The following is a 20,809-nucleotide window of genomic DNA, read 5'->3' on the forward strand; positions in this document are numbered from 1 at the left end:
GAGGGTACTGTGGGGACAGCAGAGGACTTGGGAGGCACTGGGGGCAGCTGGGGCACCAGGGGCCAGGGACGTTGGAGTGGGAGTGTGCAGGGGTCTCCCAGACAATGGGCTTCCCCCAGACCCCACCGTGACCCCCAGGAGGAGATCTGTGCCCAGCCTGCCAGTGCCTTACCTGCTGGGTCTCTCCATTCCTGCCCGCGGGGCACTTGCCCTCAGGCACATAGGCAGTTTTGGGGTCCCTTCAACTTCAGGGGTTTGCTAATAAAAGCCTTGAACCCTCTCTTGGCTTCCCTCTTTCCTGGCAGAGCTCGCATCGTGGAGGGACCCTGCAAGGGACCTCCCCCAATCCATGGTGGCATCACCCAGGCCATAAAGCAGCCTCCTCATCTGGGGACGCCTCTCCATTCAGAGCCTCTCCGTGACCATGGGAGCTGCCAGGCCCCAGGAATCTGGAGGTTCCCACCATGAGTAGAGCCACCCTCAGCCTCCCAGGATTGTTTGTCCAGTCCCTTCGTCATCTTCGTGGCCCTTCGCAGCACTTGCTCCAGTATGTCCACTTCTCTAGTGCACTGGGCAGCCCAGAACTGGACACGGCGCTATGGGGGTTGCCTCACCAGGTCTCAGAGCAACTGGATCAAGTGAAAGATGTCCCTGCCCGTGGCAGAGTGGTTGGACTAGATGCTCTTTAAGGTCCTTGCCAACTCACACCACTCTATGATTCTGCACAGACTCTTGAATTCCTAGAGATGAAGCCACCAGCTCTAGTATCTGGAGGAGGTTCATGGAAAATTGAGGTAAGCAAAAAGGGGTTTGAATGATGCCCCTGCACCTCGTGACTGTCTGTCACTGACCCCTGTCACTGGCATGCAAGATGGTCAGCATGGATAAAACTGTGGAGAGACACCTTTTCGACACCTGGTTAAGAATCACCCAAGCAGGCAGGTGAGTAGAAATGCTTCCCAGATGCTTTACTTAACTGAAAACTCTGTAATCTAAAAAGCACTGCTTGTTTCAACACGGGGCTTTCAGAAACTACCTTAACTATGTCCAAGTATGGATCAGGAAAGTGGTGGAAAGACTCTAGCTTTGCTGGCGAGGCTTGGCTCAGCCCCTGTATAGCAGACTGGAGCACCAGCACGCACAGAAAGTCTGTCCAGCTCCGCTGGTTTCAGTCAGCTCTGTGTCTACTGTCGACTAGGAAAACTAGCAGGTAGCAGGCAGGGGGTTGTGCTGACTTGGGAACGTCAGCAAACGGCACTTCTCTGTGCCAGCAGGAGCATTGTGCAACGGACCTTTCCAAAGTTGCCTCCACCCTTAGTAACCTGGGTTTTCCTGCCTCCAGGAAGTCAGCATGGAAGGATGGCTCTGCAGCCTCCTCCAACTGAACTCTCCATAATTTCCTGTACATAGTCAAACCTGGGGACAGCTGGGTAGGCAGAATGAAGAAGCTGATGGTGCTGTGCTGCAAAGCTCAGCTCTTCTGGTGAGAGCCCTGCCACTGCCCATCAAGCACAAACACATGCCACCAACCTGAGCTATAGAATTTGCGCCATGATTGGTGACTAGGGAAAGTTTGTAGCATCATGTTTCCCTGTCCTGTCAGAGAGGAGCAGTTGGAGGAACAGAAAGCTGTAGGTAGCTGTCTTCCTAGAAGACCTCTGCATTTCCTGAGATAGTGCTGCCTTGCAGCCTCCTTCTGCTCTGCCCTGTGTCACCCCGCCTTGTCTTTTGCCTCCCTTTCAAGCACCTCCTCAAAGGAGGTGGGTCGGCCCATTTCTGCTTTCTCTGCTGCTTTGAATATCCCCGTGCTCTCCAGAGACTTATTTCTCAGTGGTTTCCTAACCAGTACTTTCTCCTGGCCTCTCAGGGTTCCTTCAGTGTCTCCTGTTCTGTATTCTGTCATCTGGGGAGACTTGGTTGAGCTTATCCACAGTCAAACACAGCTCTCATCCCTTCTCTTGTTAATGTTACTTAGGATCTGCACTCGCTTGCTGTCCTTTGCTTTCCACCTATCTTCCTCAGGTAGGTGAGTTCAGGTGCAGCTGCATCTGGAGAATACAGGCTGGGGAGGAGGCTGCCATTGGTGCAGTTCAGCAGGCTGTGTCCTTGCCCCATGCCTTGTCTACAGACCTCTTCCAGATCATTCCAGACCTACAGAAACCCTACAAAATGTGTCCTTGCTCACAGGGATAGTTTCTACTGTTGCTCTACCATAACCTTCGTTCATGCCTTGAGCTAAGAAATCTCAAATTCTTCCCCAACCTCTACTCTGACTGGATTATCCTGTCCTTCCTGTACATGCTCTCTTTGTAGAACCACACAGTGTCACTGGCTGCTAAGAAACTGTATGGCAGCACATGCCCTAAGCTGTTTTGCATTGGTCAGATGAAGTATTTGGTGATGAAGATGGTAGAATTTCACCCTGGTTTGCCTATAACAGCAGCTGACGTACGGTTGGCAGTGGACCCTTGCCTCAACAAACTCCCATCAGGTCCACCGGAATTCAACCACGGCATTCAGGGTTAATCTGGAATTCAGAATGGATGTTGTGCATTGACCTCTGTGAGTGGGCAAATTTCTGAGGCAGCACGCATCTCTTTCAATAGGTAAGAAAGGCAAGTACTGATCCCAAATGGGAGAAGCTCTTCATATTCTAGAAATTATGTGCTAGTAGCGCAGAGGACATTACACTAAACAAACCAAACCAAACCAAAAAAAATTAAAAAATAATGTGGTGATTTCTAAATCTTAAAAATCTGTTATGATAGAAGAGACCAAACAAGCACCTGTTTATACTCATACATAAAAAAGAGAAGCCTTTAGAAATGCTGAAAATAGCTCAATGTCACCACAAGAAAATACTTGCTTGTCTTCTTTCTAGCACAGAGAAAAAGCCAACTAGTATTAAGACCCATGCCACAAAGACAGACTTTCAAGTAGTTTTTCTTAGTTGTCCTTCTCAGTAATAAACTTCACCTGGAGCAATCTCAGAGGATTTATGACACCTGAGTCCATTCTCCTTGTATCAAAGCCTATTGAGCAGCTTGCAATTCCCTTTTAACTGGACTGCACTATCACTGCCCAGGAGCCCCATACAGCATTTGCAGAGCCTGCTTTTGGAGTGACCACTACTTATGACATTGTCACCAGGCAAAGCTCCTAACACATGGCTAACAATCCCCAATTGCAGTCTTCCCAATGAAATGTAGGAAATTAAACAAAATTAGAGGGACAAGAACACTCTTCGTTGCTGTTCAAAGCACGCAAGAGAACAACCAGTCTTTCCAAAAATCTGTATGAAAATTTTAGCAATTATGATCTGGTTGAGAGAAAATCTCTAAAAGGTCTCAAATGTTAGAAGCAGCTTCCAGAGACATGACATAGCACATATTAGCACATTACCCAGTACTTTCTACTAGCTATCCATAACTGATGAGATAGTTGAGGCTTGTATTTCCACAATTGCTTCCTCCTTTTTGGTCCACTGCCTTGTCTTTGCTCTTGGGATTAATTCATTAATGTATTTCTCTTGAATCAACATGTTCTATTAGGTTCCGGATCAGCCAGCAGCAAATCAGAAGGAATGGATGCAAAACAGCTGAGATCACTTGTGGAAAGAGCCATTTTCCACGTATTGCTTCACTTTTTCACTTTACAGGAACACATAAGATACCCTAAGAGATAACCCAGCAGTGGCAGTGGAAGACAGAACACATGAGCCTGGCTGCTTTCTGCAGTGCATGGCTGTCCTGCTCCTCAATGGTCTGGACAGTGCAGTCACCAGCTATGGCTGATACTGGAGAGGATGTTTTATTTGTTCTTTATTTGCTGCCACTTGTTTCCAGTGCAGAATCCCCACACTGCTAGGGAAGCTCTGCAGCAACTCAGCCTTGCCTGTGTGCGTCTGTAGAGATCACCAGATGAGGATGTGCTTTCCAAAGTGGTGTCATAACTTCCCCATAAGGCTACAGAGCAAATGGGAGAGGGGGCAATCACATCCAAAAGTTTGATACGGCTGCCTTTTGCTTCAGAAAAAGTTTTGGAAGACAAAATAGTGGACAGCAATGCTCCCTGACTGTTCAGGGACCAATTACCTGTGTCATCAACTCAACTCCATTCAGCTCTGGGGCCTCCAACATCAGAAGCACATGGACCTGTTGGAGCAAGTCCAGAGGAGGCCACAAAGATCATCAGGGGTCTGGAGCACCTTTCCTGTGAAGACAGGCTGAGAGAGTTGGGGTTCAGCCTGGAGAAGAGAAGGCTCCGGGGAGACCTTCGAGCGGCCTCCCAGGAGGGCTACAGGAAAGGTGGAGAGGGGCTTTTTACAAGGGCATGTAGTGACAGGATGAGGGGTAATGGCTTTTAACTAAGAAAGGGTAGATCTAGATTAGATAGAAGGAAGAAATTCATCACTATGAGGGTGATGAGGCGCTGGCCCAGGGTGCCCAGAGCAGCTGTGGGTGCCCCCTCCCTGGAAGGGTTCAAGGCCAGGTTGGACGGGGCTGGGAGCCCCCTGGGCTGGGGGAAGGGGGTGCCACTGGGGGGGGCTTTGAGGGCCCTTCCGACCCAAACCATTCTGTGGTTCTGTGACCTCAGTGCTGTCCTCACCGCTGAGTCTGCCAGGGCTGCGGCCCGTTTCGCCTCCCCGCAGCCTGGTACCAGTTACGCCACGTCCCCCCGCTCAGGTGCGTGACCCCTGGGCAGGGTCTCGCAGCCCTTCCAGAGCAAGCGGCGTTCCTTCGTTCTCCACCGGCCCTTCATCGGGAAGCAGTTTAACGATGCCGTTGCCCCTTGCGACCAAGCTGGGTGTCCGTTCCGGGCGCCAGCGCTTCCAGTCGCCTCCAGCTTTCCGTGACACCAGAGGGGACGGCATCTCCCAGCCCCCCTGCACCAGTACAGCGCCTGGCGCATCACCACAGGTCCCTGCGCGCTCCCCGCCGTGCCCCAAAGCTTCTCCCCACAGCCGGCAGCGCCATCTGCTCGCACCCCCCGCGCTGCCGCCAACCCACTGGAGGTTCCGAGGCCGCCGCAACAAAATGGCGGCCGGTGTGTGTGTGGGGGGGGGGGGGCGGCGAGCATTTATTTATTTATTTATTTTGCCCTCACTCGCGATGGCGCCGCGGCTGCCGCCGAAGTGCTGGCAAGCGGCGGCTCCGCCGCGCGCCCGCTCCGGAGGCGGGGATTGGCTGGGGGCGGTGGCGTGGGCGGGGCGCGGCGCGGGCCGAGCCGTGGCTGTGCGAGGCGCCGCTCTCGCCGTTCCCGGGGCCGCCGCCGACCCGCCACGGCATGAGGAAACGCAACGAGTCGGTCACGGTGGAGCATGAACGCGCCGCTGCCGCCGCCTCCTCCGCCGCCTCCTCCTCCCTCGATAAGGGCTGCAGCCTGAGGCACAGCCTGCGCCTGCCCACCGCCGACACGGGCATGAAGCGACCGCTGGGCAGGTGAGCGCCGCCGTTAGCTCCCTGCGAAACCCCGGCCTCGGCCCCTCCGCCTCCCCCCGGGAACTTCCCGGGGAACGGGGCCGCGGGGACGGCGAGAGGGTGGCGGCAGCGGGGCTGAGGGGAAAAGGTTCTTGGCTGAGGGGAAAAGGTTCTTGGCTGAGGGGAAAAGGTTCTTGGCTGAGGGGAAAAGGTTCTTGGCTGAGGGGAAAAGGTTCTTGGCTGAGGGGAAAAGGTTCTTGGCTGAGGGGAAAAAAGGTTCTTGGCTGAGGGGTCTTTGCCGCTCCCCCCCCTCCCCAGGGCTGAGGGAAACGGTTTCCACCCCCCCCCCCCCCCCGGCACGGCGCCCACAGGTACGTGGAAATTCAGGATGTTTCCCCCCCCGCCCCCGTTGATACTTCCCTGGCTTTTGTGTGGCGGCTGAGCAAGTGCCGTCCCCTCGGGTGCTTTTTATTTATTTATTTATTGTTACGTGTTTACAAATATGTGATTAGAGAGCGGGGTAGTAGCGGGTCCTGCAGCCCCACATCTCCCCACCAAAGGCTGGAAGGATTTGATTTTCACCCTGAGCGTTGCTTCGTCTAGCCCCTTTCGCTGTAGGCAGGCGTTCACCCGAAAAAAAAATATGGCTAGCACAAAATCTTTGCATCTGAGAGTATATGTGGAGGAGCAGGGGACTGCAGGTAGGATGTCTTTTTTTTTATTTTCTGGAAGAAGTCAGTGCCTGTCAACGTGATCTCTTTAAGGGAATCGGATTTAGGTGTCAGTAGGAGAAGCTTATACGCATGGCTCTGTTAAAAGGAGTTTAGCTGTGACGTTGTGATACCCGTGTTGCTGTTTTAAACGTTTTGTACATGTTTATGCTGGGAAAATATTTGTGTTCCTATATAAAAAAATAAAATCCGTCACAATAGAAGGTACTTATTACCTGAAACCTTCTTCGTGCAAGAATTCAGGGGGATATAACGCACGATGAAGACCCTCTCATAGTTGCAGAGGGCTAGGGAGGAAAAGACGCAACCTTTTAGTTTCATTGACACCAGCATAGAGCTTTTCTTTGATTGCGTTTTGCAAGGGTGAAGGCTACTTAATGATCAAAATAGCTGTGTGCTTTGGGGAGCTGAAGCCAAATTGCTGCGCTTCAGGAATACAGCAGCCTGTTAAAAAAAAAAAAAAAAAACAAAAAACAGCAAATGCTCATCAGTGCATTTCTAGAAAATGAGCCCATGTGGCTGTTTTTCTGGTAAATTTTCTGATAATTTTTCTGTTCTCATAGGCAAAATTAAAATTTGAAAATAACTTGTTCATGGCATGGATTTTTGTCATATTCAAAGACAGAGGCTTTAAAATGTTATTTCTCTTACTGGGTAATACTTACTCAATTTTATGCCCGGGAGGTAAACCTTTGGGTTGTTGTCAACACACTCTGTGTTATGACAAGCTTTTGGTAATTGAAAAGGGCACTGGGTTGATCTCTCTGTTTCAATGACTGTGCAATAGAGCAGACTCCCAGTGCTCTGCCTTTGTAACATTTAAAAATTCAGAATATTTATTCCATTTGTCTGAGTGGATAACATCTAAGAGGAGTGGTAATCAAATGATGGCCTGTTAACTTCTTCAACATTACGAATGGCATTCAAGTACTTTTTACTTCTACAGTGATGAGCACTGAACAACCCCTGAGAGCATGTAGCACAGGCTGTTGACTTGGTCTGGCAGGTACTTTGTGGAAACCAGACGTAGCACAGCTGCTAGATACACAGTATTGTAAAGGCCAAGCCAAAAGCAGGGAAAACACAACCCATCTGTGGAAAGTTTTCTTGTGTTTATTTCTCGATTTGCACATTTAAAAATGGTTAGCAGGCAAATTTTCCTCACTTTTCTCCATGTTGAGCCTTGGAAGCCTGTTTCAGAAACCCTTGAAGTCCTACAGGCATTTTGGGTGCTTTTTTTTTTTCTTCCCCACTTTTTGGATCATGTCCTTTATTTGATACAGCAGTGTTTGCCAAAACTCTTGACATCGTAGGAAAGTCTTATTTGTTTGGAAATCCCTTTCCCTTTTCCACACCTCAAGATCTCTTTTACTTAAGGAGAGTCCTGTAGATCATCCTGTGCAGTGTTGCCAAAATGATGTGCGTTTGTAACTGAGCAAAAATGCAAAGTGGAAAAATCACTCACTTCTGTACTTCTGTTTTTTCTTTTCTGCTGTTCTTGGCTGGGTTGTCTACCTTTCTTACTGACTTTCAGTGGACCTCCTTTGACTTCCTCACCTTGTGAGCCTTCAGACAGTGGTTTGCAGGCAAGCTGTCTGGGTCTGCCTATACCTTCCAGCTACGTTTTCTACAGAATAACAATTCCTCAGCTGAAGTGTGAATCTGAGCATGCAGGAACGGGAGGTCCAGGCAGTAGAAGGTATGATGCCCAGATACAAGGTTGTTGTCCAGAACAAGCGTCCTGAGTCAGGTCAGACAGCTTTCTAGCTCTGTATCCCACTTTTAGGAGCAGACAGCAGTGGGTGTTTAAGGAAGAACATGAGGAGGGAATGTATACAGTGGGCCTCTCTTGAGGGGTACCCTGACTGTGGCCAGTTTTGTGGCCGATACATTACTGTACAAGCATCTAGATCCCTATATTTTAGTATGCAAAGTGTGCTGAGTTTGTGTGTCAGGGTTTTTGGTAGTGAGGGGTGGGGATACAGTGGTGGCCCCTATGGGAACCTTCTCTAAATCTCCCCCAGCTCCAAGTCAGACCCGCCTCTGGCCAAGGCTGAGCCAATTAGCAACGGTGGCTGCACCTCTGTGATGATGTATTTGAGAAGGGGAACCTGGGAGGAGGAGTGGGGATCTGTGAAGAGGATTTGTGAGGGGGACACCTATGCAAACACCGAGGTCAGTGGAAGAAAAGAGGAGGAAGGAGAAAAGGTGTGCCAGAGCAGAGATCTTCCCTTCCCCGTATCCCGTGGGGAGACGGCAGGGCCACCCCCCTGCCACCCGTGGAGGTCCGCGGTGGAGCAGAGGCCGACCTGCAGCCTGTGGGGGAGCCCACGCCAGGACAGGCGGCTGCGCTGAAAGGAGGCCGGGACTCTGAGGGGAGAAGCAGCCCCCCGCTGCTGTAGTTCGGTGCTGGGAGTGTTATCCCTCAAGTAAGGTTTGTTACCCGGTGTGCAAAAGCCAATCTCACACGCAGAGCCGAGAGATCAATTTACTCTGTAGTTGCGCAAAGATGGATGCTGGGGGGGGTAATTCCACAGAGCTAGCACACTAAACAAAGGAGCTACAGCCTATTTATCCTATTACATGATTAGTAAAAACCTATCTAAGTTTACACTCAGTGGTCTGTAATTACCGTTCCACCTGCTATTGGTTAGTTAAATTTGAATTAGCCTCACTTGCTGTGTAAATTAGCACGTGTGCTCCTTATAGGTGGGGGGGCAAGTTCCCCCCAGTTATCACAGATTTTTGCTGACTTCATGCTTCTTGGGCAACCATCCAGCCTATGGTGCCAACTGGGGAGGATGCTCATCTCTTTACTAATCTTTTATCTCTTCTTCAATGGTGAAGTGGTTAGCACGGGCTGGATGGTATCAGGCTTACACAATAGAGCCTCTAAGTATTGGGCTTCCACTAATCACTGGCTCCATTGTGTTCCTTGTGCTTGGTGAGAAACATTTGTATGGGCTACAAAGCTACAGGGAGGAGGACTGCAACATGTGGGGTTAACCCACGCCAGAGCAGCTCAGGAAATGCTGCAGCCCATGGGATGAACTCACGCCAGGGAACATTCATGGAGGACTGTCTCCCATAAGAGGGGAACCACATGAAGCAGGGGAGAATGTGTAGAGTCCACCCCCTGAGGAGGAAGAAGAGGCAAGGCTGACTGCACCCCCGCGTTCCCTGCCCTCTGCGCTGCTGAGGGGGAGGAGGTAGAGAGATGGGGAGCAAAACAGCCTGGGAAGAAGCGAAGGGTGTGGGGAAGGTGTTTTTTAGGGTGTGGTAATGCTTCTCACTGTCCCACTCTGTTAAGTGGTGGTGGTGGTAGTGTTTTGAATTAAATTGATGTTCTTTTTCTTCCCCTAAGGAGTTTGCCTTTTGCCTGTAACCATAATGGATAAACTACTCCACCCTGTCCTTATCGCAATTCCCAAGCCTTTGGTTTCATTTTCTCCTTCCTGTTCCCAGGAGAAGGGGATGGGTGCATGGTGCTCAGTTGTCCTCTGGGCTCAAACCGCGGCACAAAGTCACGCTGTCATTGCAGTGTTCCTTATACCGCTGAATATAAAATTAGTGTTTGATTCTGTTGTTGCTGTCTGTGTTACACCAGTTTTTACTCCACAGCTCGCAGAAACTAATGGGGTGAAAATTCTGCTGCAAGGTTGCTGGGATGGTGGAAGTGGCCATAATATCTGGAATCAGGGATTTGTACCACAGCAAACTGCTATTAGCAGCGTGCTCGTTGATGAAATAGTTAAAATCGACACTGCTGGTGGCGGAGTTCTGGGCTCAAGGGGAAGTGGGGCTGTCTGCATTTCATATTGCTGTTATTTAGTCTCTGCAGACATGGGAAAACAGCACATATGTTTGGCTACAGTATGTGAGTTTCCATCTTTTATTTGTAAATGCTACAAACCACTGTTTTGAAGAGCAAAGCAACCCCACGCTGGCCTGGCGCGGCTGCGTAGTTCTGCAGCCAGGGGTGATGGTGGCAGATCTCGTGGGTCAGAGGTGGGGGGGGGGGCTGCAGAGGCAGTGATGTTTGTAATTGCAGCAGTGCCGTAGAGGTCACCGAGAGCTGTAGAGCAGCAGCAGAGCTCGTGTGTGCACTTCCTCACATCCAGTTCCTCAGCAAAGGCGAAAAACCACCGTAACTGCAAATGTAAGTGTTGTTTGTGGAATACAGTATTGACTTACCAGCAGCTTATTCTTGCAGCAGTATTTTTAAATCTTCTTAGCACTGTGTTTGTCCCTCTGTTTTACCTCAGTCATATCATCAGGCCGTGCTTATGGATAAATAAGGTTTATGTGTCTTCAGCTAGTGCATACTGTAGTCAGTGTAGCTTTACTGAAGCGGTTCACAAAGAGAAAGGAAGAAATAGATATTTCTGGTTTTCTTCCATATATAGAAGTAAAATACAATGTAGTGATTATTTAAGAATTTCACCAGTAGCCACTTTAAAAGTCTGTGAATGATTTATTTTTTAAAGGCACTGAGATGTTTAGTCTGAAACTATCAAATGCAATAATGCAGTACTAAAAAAGCAGCATGAGCTGCTTGGTTTTTCTGGTATGTGTGTCCTGTGTGGGTGGCCATTCCTCTAATACCTGGGTTATGATGTATTTTCCAGGTGGCAGTGTTTAAGTGCTAGATGGTTATCAAGGTAGCATTGTGTCTTGGGTAGTTGCTCTGACTCACTTTTGTGGTCAGTGGCTCTGATGTTCTGAGGAAATGCATTTGAGAAAACCTTCATGTGGGAGCACAGTGAATAAAGAAAATCAAGTGAGCTTAATACTGGCATTGATATCAAAGCAGATTCTCCTATCTCATTTCTGACCCTGATCCTGGTGGCAGTCACATGTATATTGCCCTTCGCTTCTGTGACGTAGTCGTTATCTGTCCCTCATTAATCCCAATCAATAGTCAGACTATAGACATGAAGTACGAATTTTGCCATTCCCTATTCTCCTACATACACTTCAGATTTTAAGGTTTGTTTCTGTCTCTCTGTGCTGTGAAGCAGCGAAGAGTTGCAAATCCCATGCGTGTACATGTGTACCTTGAAGCCTGCTGTCTCTTCAGTTATCTCTGTTATCTTCACTCCTGGTGACTCCCTGTTCCTGGCACAGGTCCCCGCAAGGTGCGTTTCTGGCACCCTTCCACAGCCTGTGGATCCCACAAGCTAGATCTTTTTAATCCAAATATGTTACAATTTAGTGTAATTTCAGTTACGCTGTACTCACCCATGCTTGCTGCCTTGTTCACTGTGCGCAGTTCTCAGTGCTTTCTCTTAAAAGGGAGAAGGTTACTTTTATGGTACCCTTTCCTGTTTTTTTTATGAAAATACAGTGAGGTGCTGAAGACAAGAGGCTGCAGCAGTCTGCTAGTATCTTCCCTCTGCTGCAGCTGAATTTTACTGGAATGGTGAGTGTGCCCAGGTGTGTTGAATGTGATGTGTGGTGACCCTTGGTGCCATCCTGCCCCAGCAGCTGAAGTGCTCCGTGCCCTCCTGTGTCTCTTTGGATGGAAGCAGCAGTGTCTTTCCTCTGACAAAAAACTTGAAAACTTGCCCATCTCTATTATCTGTCACCCCTGCTCCCCCCCCCATTATATCTCTAGGCCTAGCCTCTTTTTTCCTAATGTTACTTTGTCCAGAAGCATTTGCAGAGTGTCTTATGATTATTCCAGCCTGGTCGTTGTAGCAGAGATGCCAAATTTTTGAATTGTTTTCCTGCAAGCTTTCATCAATATCTTCCTTAAGAATTTTTTTTTCCCTACGTGAGTTTTGTGCTATTGTCTCCCTTAATTTCTGTCTTCAGGTTAAGCCAGTTACTTGTAAGAGCTCTTCAAGGAAGAAAGGTGCTGTTTGTATAGAGACATTTCATCAGTCACGCAGCTTTTTCACCAGTTCCACCTTCCCTACTGGATAGCTGCTGCTATTTCAGTTCCTGATAGTTGATCTTGAGCAAAGTTCACAAAGGAGCTGTGAAATGGTTTCCAGTCACTTGCCTGTGCTTTCTTTCGTAGTAAGTACAGGTTGAATCACAGTTCCTCATTTGTGTAAAAGCAGTTTGCTCTGTCTGGGGATTTTTTCATGGTGTGGATTTTGGTTACAGTTCTCTTGAGGATGCACAGTGATGTTTTGCTCACAACTGTCAAAAATGGGATTGTGCAATTACTTCCACACTTGTCTGGCGCTCTTTTTTTATGAATGGGAACTCAGTGGCTGTGTCTAAATCCTGGTTTGTCTCATCATGCGTTGTCAGCCATTTTGACAGTTTATGGCTAAGTGAGTCCCTCGGAATTGCTCCCAAGTTGCCAGTTTGGCACGTTGGGTGTTCAGTCTCTGCATCATCTTCCCCTCTTGTTCAGCCTATGCAGCCATTATAATTCTCTTTCATTGTCCTCATCTTCTCCCCCCTTCTTTCTCAAAGCTGTATAATTCATTCAGCAAAATTAGCAAGACTCCCTGCAATGTGGGGAGTTACTAGTTTTATTATGTGTGGGGTTTTTTAAATCTGGGATTTTCTTTAAGGATGTAACTGATTTGTGAGGCCATCACGTTGCTGTGTAGTTGGCAGTTCTGTGCCTCAGTGCGTTCCTGTTAAAGCTTATCTTCTTTCACCATGTTCATCACTGACTTTGGTTTTTGTGTTAAACAGGCTTGGTTTACTCTCTCAAGCATCTCTTGAGATTCCTAGCATCTTCTTTCAGGCCTGTCTGTATGATCTAAAATTCCTTTCCTTGGATCTGACTTTTCCACGAGTCTCTCTGGATTTTCTGTAATAGAGCACAGCGTTTTTCTGCTGCATCTGCTCTGCGTTATCTCATCCTACAGTCTCGTCGTCTCTCAGCAGTTTTCCCAAGTCCCCATATTTCTCATGGAGAACCCTGCTTGAGCAGGCTTGCTGAAGACAGTTTGCCCTCTAGTTATGACTGAGTTTTGTGTTGGTCTCCTTGAACTCCTTATTTCAGTGTGGTGCCATACTTCTGGTATGGTGCATGCCCCTTGGTTCAGTTGCTCTGCTTTGATGGCTTATGCCTGATCTGATAATTACTGAAGTGCTATTAATTGCTACTATGTAATCCTTAGAAAGTCCGTTTCTACTTAGGAGCTGTATGAATTGCAGACCCCTGCTTGTTTCAGTGTACCTAAACTTCCCGAGATATGGGTGGGTCTGGGTTACACCTGGGACTAAGAGGACTTTCTGGTCACTTCTGGAGTGAAGATACCTGTGGAGACCAGAGTATTCTCATCGTTGTCACAATCTTTTCTGTCCTTTCTTTTCAGCTGCCTACTGCTGGTTCCTGTGGACATACTAGTGAGTGTAATCATGGACTGGGTTGTCAGCCAGTGTGATGCTGTGCTGTAGGATGGCCAGCTAAACTAAACTAACATCAGCACAAGTCCTAGGTTCCCGTATGTGCTTTTCCCTCTAGATATGATTTTCTTCCTCCAGTATCTCCATTCCTATTTCCAGCCTATTTTCACTTACTCAGAGGATCAGTGGTCTACTTATGACAAGCTAATTTTTGAGGATGACTTGTTTTCATGCTGTAAATGGCATGTAGTTGCTGAGCCAGGAATCTAGTTCTCTGCAAATGCAGTTACAGGTCATCGCAGCAAGTCTGTGGGTTTTCTCCAGGATGCAATATATGTGTTTCTGATGAAAACAACATTGTGGTGTTTTCATTAAAACTAATGATGGTAGCATCATTTAATCTCTAGAATCTGCTGCTGCGGTGTGTGGAAAAGGGCCGGTACACCCAAGCAGGACTTCTGCTGTGGATGAAGAGTCCTGCCTGCTGAGTCTAGTTTCCTTTGAAAGGCACCATGATATCCTCTTAACAGGCTACAGCGAAGTTACTTTGCCCTTCTGGGATCGAAGGGCAGGTCAGATAATTCTGGTTATCATGACAGGATGTGAAATTAGTAAATAGGCTTCTAATGCAATTCCCCTACAGAGCTCTTGGTTTTGGAAACTCAGTGGGTAGCTGCACTGTAAGTGCCATGTTGTTGGTGTTACAGTAGTGGACAGCTTCTGACATCGGGAGTGAGTGATTGTAAGCAAGGGAGATCAACTAAGGCTGTAATGTGAGAGTACTTTGTTAAGGTAGCTGTGACTGAATCAGTACCACAAGATTAAAAGAAAGTACTTCTGGTGTATTAGAAGGGTAACAGGAGACCTAGGAGACTTTGAAGTCATTAGCTTGAGGTGGAGTCCGTGCAATTTTAATGGTAAGAGTTAATTTGCAATTCCGTGGAAGAAGATTTAGCAGCTAAATATATCTACTCATGAAAATAGATCTGCCCTGAGGAAGAGAGGTCTTAGTATAAAATGTGACAAGTTTTTCAAGATTATACCTGGTTGATGAAAGTATCAGTGGTAAAATTGTTTCTCCAAAGCACTTGACTTTGTATGGCAGTTTATTTTATTGAAAGGGCTTGCATTGCTAATAGGGAGCATGCTATCTGTATTGCAGATTGGCTCAGTGAAGAGAGAAACAACCGGGGCGTTATCTTGGGACTGATGCTTGGGCTCAAGGATGTGTAATTTTGTATTTCAACCATCCCAACGATGAGGCAATTACCGTTGGTAAAGCAGGGGGGAAAAGAGGGTGGATGAATAGGGAAGTCTGGGGCAGCTGGTGAAATAGTGAAAAGGTCACCAGAACATAATTAAATGTAGCTGGCCTTAAGGCAGGAAGGTGGGGGAGAGTGTGGAGGTTGTAACTGGGATGGGAACTGGGACAGAGTAAAGTTCTGGGTAATCACCTCTGCAAGCTGTCGCGAGTCCTGTTGCACAGGCCTGGCATGAGTATCGCCTATCCAGGAGTAAGGCTTTGCACTTGTACCTCCCTGGCACCCATCTTCTCGCAAAGCAGTGAGTGTTGGTGAAACAGTGCAACACTGAGCTTCAGAAATCTGCCTCTTCCTTGTTGAAGGCAATTTCACTTGTAAGCAGAATCTCCTAATTTTAGACTCTAAGTGCCTTGATCATTTAAAGTATGACTATTGAACGGAGCTAACTGGAAGGATGTCTGTGTTTACTTTCCAAATCAAAGTGTTTGTTTAACCCAGATATATATTAATGTTGTAACTCTGAGTAGTAGAGCAATAAAAAAAAAAAAATTGTTGGACTAGAAAATTAACTTTTAAAACACAAACTCTTCAAAATATTTGAGCCAAGTCCCACAGCTGCCCTTTCCTTGTTCAAAACAATCTATCAAACCACAGAAAGAGAATTTTAGAAATCTAAAGAGCAGCGTGAAAACTCCAGGCATGAAAGTTGTCTCCTGAATCTAGCAACTAACTGAAGCAAAACCTTCCAGTGGAGGGCATACAGGGTTGAATAGTGCAAGTAGTTTAATCTTTGTGCAGTTTATTTTAAAAAATGAAAGTAAAGAATCCTTCCACCTCCCACCCCATAGACTGACCAATTTCATTTTTCTTGATCACTGCCATGTCTGAATGGATGCTGAATGGCTTTTAGCACAGATAACAGAATATAGAATTCCTCTTTTGATATCTCTTAGGTCCAGAGATTTTTTTCTTTTATTGTTCCTGGGAAGAAGTAACAGTGTTCTTAAGTCGCCTCCTTCTTGTGTTTTAGTAGGAGTGGAATGTGAATAGCAAGAGCTGGTGTTCCTTATCAGCCTCTGAAAAGAACAACTGATGAGGAGGCCACGATGTAGGCCCTACCTTTCACTTACATCATGCTTCTTGTACATCAGGCACAGGACAAAGGAGAGTAGCTGAGATTCCAGATATTCTTTCCTGTAGTATCTGTGCTGCTGTTCTGTATGTGAATGGTTATTTTAAAATGAAATTTGTACACACTTAAAATGCTGGTTAATTCTTCTTGCAGAAGGGATTGGCGTTGAATAATAAGTCAAATGACGTCTTGTGGAGCTTTGTCTCTCGTTACTAAAGTGCAGAATAAAGACTTTGTGTGGCATAACTGAAAAAAAGAAAACTCTTGGAAGGGTATTTTTCAGTGGGATATATGCAAGCTCAGAGCAGAGAACAGTAAATGCATTTACCCTGTCTAGAGACTGACTTGCCTTCCCCTGGGGTGACTTTTCTGAGACAGAGAGGCCCACACAAATGAGAGTGGTGTAACTGGAGCTTTGGAGTCGGGGCTTCCAGTTTGCAGCACACTTGCTTGTGGAGGAAAGTGCATGCAAGGTGTTTAAGAATACAGGAGATTTTTAGACTTATTTGGCATCCCAAGGCAAGGAAACCTGGCTCTGTTTTCTCCCCTAAGGCCGTCCTATCTCACTTTTTGTAAAGTTTTGATTGGTTTCAGAGCAGCTTTAGGAAGCAGGAATAAAGCTGACAATGTTAGTTTTATACTGCTGAATATGAAAACTGTGAATTGGACACAGTCATTGGAAATATCCCATTCTTTTGTCCTTGCAAATCCACCAGAAATGCAGTGAATAATCTTTTATTTCAGTTTCTGATAGCTTTGTGCTGTCTCTAATAAAGCATTTTTTCCCCCTTTTGACCACTGCAGTAGGGACAACATTTTGCTTTAAACTTTGTGGCAGACTGATGGACAGTGCGGCAAAATGTTCTGTTTCTGTGCACCTAAGTATAAACTCCCATGCCTGCTTTTCACCTTCTTTGAGTATGTGTTTTCTGGTGTGGCTCTTCAGAGTTTTATAGTATTAGCAAAGGTTGTGGTTTTAGCTGTAATTAATTTTTCAAGCCTTTGTCCTTTTGGAGCTGTTTCCCGAGCAAGATGATAACTAAAGCTGAAATCCCTGAATAAGGCACAGATGAAAGTAGGAACAGATTAATATTGCTGGATGTATGCAAAACAGCTCCCTGTTCAAGGTATGTCAGAGGCTGCCAGTGGTTCTGTATCTGTTCTTTAGCCACAACTGTTGCTTTATGGCTGTGCACTGTTTGTTAAGCCTCCCTTTTTAAACAGGTCCCAATTAGAGAGAGCACTGTGTCTGCTGGCTAAATGTAACTGTGCTCAGCTGACGTCAGTGTCTGTAAAGTTTTGGCATTGTTTAACGTTCTTGTTTGCTTGTATGCCTCTAACAAGGAACTGTTGGTTCATTGTAATCAGAATGTATTACTAAATGATGTGTTCTGCATCTAAAAGGTGGCAGTACCACTGCTGACACAAAAGCATTTTTTTTTTATTTCAGGCTTCCAAGGGGGAATGGCTTCTGATCCCTGCCAGCGAAAGCAGAGTTGTCTCAGTTGGACAAATATAAGATGAGCATCTTCATGCATTGAAAAGGAAAAAGGTCTACAATACACACATGAGACTTTTGCTTAGGTGGCTTCAAAGAGCCCGAGCCACAGAGCCTGGCAGTAGTGATAGTTCTCAAGCTGCGTGGCTGAGGGCTGTCTCCCAAAAGCTGTTGTGTGAAAAGAAGATTTCATCTTAATAAAACTGTGCAGCTTGGAAGTATGGACCTGTTCATACGTGTATATCCATAGGAACAAGGTCCGAATCTATGGATTCCTGTTACTGCTGCAAGGTTAACACATGCATGCAAGTCTGGTGGATATTGAGCACGTTAACAAGTTTTAAGTGGTGGTAGGGGACGTGACTTGGCGGCACTGGATGCTTTTTCAGTTATGATATGAATTCAACAGGCAAGTGGCTTTGTGTTAAACAGCAGTTAGGAACTGTGGTGGGGTATTGCATGTCTAGATTTGTTCTGCTCTTGCTTGTGCACCCTGATATTCCTCCTTGTGAAGGAGAGCGTGAGAGGGAGAAATGAGCTGTACCGCTTTAATAAAAATCTGACTCGGTTGGTCTCGAGCTCCTGTTTTGCACTTCCAGTGGTGGTTCAGTCATTTCGTGTTTACGTTCTGTTTTTTCCTCTTTCATTTGCAGACAGTTTTGAATTCCCCAGCTCATGGACTAGTGAGAAAGCTGTCCTTTTAATATAAACCAGGTGTCAGCTGTGAAATGAGTGGAAAACTTCAAAATTCAGTAAATGCTGTGGAGGGAGTGTACTTGTACCACAGTGGTATCTCAATGCCAAGCTTGACTAAAATCTAGCGTGGGTGATTTCAGATTTGATTAGTGTCAGCAGCATTGCTGGGGAGCTCTGGAGAAAGCATATTCTTAGAATTTAAATAAATGGTTCATACTGGAAGGGTTCTGGTGCAAACCAAACAGCTGTTGCAGACTAAACAGCTGTTGCAGAAGATGCATTCAAGGCAAATCAACACCCTTAAAACTCTAATCCCCAAGCCTGCTTCTAAGTCCCAAGAGTAAATAGTTCAATTGCCTAGGGTATAATTATTCATTGTTTGCTACAAACTTAAAACAACAGAAGCATCTGCTCCTTTCTTCTTCAAACGCAGTTTTCAGGTTAGTCTTGCTGCGCACGATTCACGCTAATGCTAACACCATTTTGCCTAAGTATTGAGAAGTAACATACCTGTTGCTTAGGCTATGCTGTCAGTATACATTTTAAATAAATCAGTGCTATACTGCCGAATGTTCAGCTCGTCTCCCGGTCTGTGACACACGCAGATTTTATGCAGTTAGAATATAATTTATAAAGACTGATATTCCAAGCTCCTGTCCTTCAGAGGAAGTGTCAATACTTACAGTGATTTAATTAGACAAGCAGTGTGTGTTACTGCCTTTCAGGAGTAGTCAGCTTGGGTGATGGCTGTGAAGAGGAGAGCCCAAGGCAGGGCATTGGGAAGGGACGGGATGCTCGAGGGGGGATGCACCTCTCCTTTCCCTCTCCTGTGGGGTGTGTAAATGTTTCTGTGAGCCTTTCCCTACCTCGTGTCATTGCTCTTTGCAAACATGTTTCACTGCCAAAGGCCCATACATTACCTGCAGGCTGCTCCATTATTTCTGCTCCTTAACACTGTATATTAACTTGCCTTCCTTTCACTTTATGGATTTTTTTTTTTTTGTTTCCCCTGCTGTGCTCTGAGTCCCCACATGACCCTCCCTGGCATTTCATTGCTATCAACTGTCTGATCAACAGTGCCTCCCTCTTCCCCTTACCCCAGTGCTGATGCTGTATTTCCCCCTCTTGCTGCACTGGGGTTTTGATTCTTGAAGGTCCTACCCAAGATCTTTCCCTGTTCCACAAGCTGAAATGTGTTTATTAAGGTCTCAATAGCTGGAGCTTGCTTGCCCCTTCTGAACAAGCAAATTTATTGAGATGGTTTCCTCTGCTTTGCAGTTATATGTCTTGGAGAGACGGACCAGAGTTCTTGTAAATGACTGGTTAGATGGCTTCCTTCTTGCTGTTTATTGTTTTAAGTTAATGTTTAATCACTTAATATTAATCAGGAGGCACAGAAGCAGTCCAAGTAAATCTGGGCTGTAAGAGAGGAGCTAGGTAATGCAGTGGACTGGGGGAATTTGGGAGCTTAAAGTTTCAAACCTCACCTGCATTCAAATAGTTGGAACAACACTGCCTGAAGCTCTTACCCCAGTCAGAAGGAGATGCCCTGTAGGCAACAGCTTGTTTCGGGGCTGAAATGGATAAGGAAGCCTCATGGAAGAGTTTGGGAATAGACAGTTTGCAGTGAAGGGAGGGAAAGGACATTCATTGCTGAAGAGGAATGTGTCTAAGGCAGCAGTTGTAGAGACTCTGTAAGCTAGTGCCACGGCCAAAAAAAAGGGTCCTGGAGGTTTTTTGGACACACTTTTTTGCCACAGCTGCTAAAACATCTCTACAAACTGATCAGTTTTAAAAGCTAACTTTATATGTATTTGCATGTATCTGCTATGATGTGAATACAGGTTGTCTTTCCTACGATGAATTTTCTTATATGACCACATTAATGTTTGCCAACTTTGGGCTGCGTAGGTGGGGAAGTGGATGGAAAGTGGGATAAACTGCATAGTTTACTGATGTAGAGCTTGTCAAATGAATTTAGGTAACTTCTCTGACTGAAAGGTGATGTGAGGGGGATTATTTTAAAGATGATAGAAATCCAGTAGGCCTAACTGAAGGCAGCATCACTAGGCATTTGATTGATGTAATATGGGTCACTGTGAGTGGAAGATAAGAGGTGGGATGCTGAAAGTGCTGGCTAGCATATAGACAAAATATTCTGGTTCTGTTTGCTGACATGCAGCACTCTGGGAGCTGTGTGTGCAGCTTTCACTGTCTGTGATACCGCTATGAACAGGGAAATAAGCTAGTGCTTATGATAGCTTTCTGCTGTGCTTTAGAAATACAATATGCTATTCAGCAAAAAAAAAAAAAAAAAAGCATTTTTTTGCTATAATAGCAGCAGAGAAAAGAACAAATTTCAGTAGCTGGCAGTGTTTTTCTATGGTTAGAACAATTTTTTCCTGCCAAATGCTAACTGAAAAGGTTTTATGGGTGTACTGACATCTCTTTGTCAGTGCTGGTTTTTGAGCTTTTGCCTCTGTTGGGGACACCTTTACTTTCCGCCACTGTTGGTAGTGTGTCTGTTTAAAATTTAAATCGTCATATATTCTGAGGAACCTGAAGGTGAAGGTTGTGTGATTGAAAACATTCTCAAAAAACTCAGTTTGCCTTTCTTTTATGAAAACCCGTAGGCTTTAAATTAGTTGCCTTTCCACTGCCTTAAGCCCATTATTCCTGTTAATTTGTTCTACTATTTCTCTTTTAATTAAAAGGCATCTCAGCTGTTTGCTCCTGGGTACAGTCAAACT

General features: G+C 46.2%; 1 protein-coding gene across 1 annotated transcript in view; it reads left to right on the forward strand.

The window, feature by feature from the left end:
* Window positions 1-5,193: 5,193 nt before the first annotated feature.
* Window positions 5,194-20,809, forward strand: part of ABHD12 (abhydrolase domain containing 12, lysophospholipase) — a 46,834-nt gene continuing 31,218 nt past the window's right edge. Inside the window, exon 1 of the mRNA XM_042789496.1 lies at window positions 5,194-5,441. Coding sequence (XP_042645430.1) covers window positions 5,287-5,441 — 155 coding nt within the window. The 5' untranslated portion in view covers window positions 5,194-5,286. The remainder of the gene's footprint in view (window positions 5,442-20,809) is intronic.

The sequence above is a fragment of the Tyto alba genome, unplaced genomic scaffold (genome assembly GCF_018691265.1).
Source record: "Tyto alba isolate M040663 unplaced genomic scaffold, T.alba_DEE_v4.0 Super-Scaffold_16, whole genome shotgun sequence".
NCBI classification, from domain to species: domain Eukaryota; kingdom Metazoa; phylum Chordata; class Aves; order Strigiformes; family Tytonidae; genus Tyto; species Tyto alba.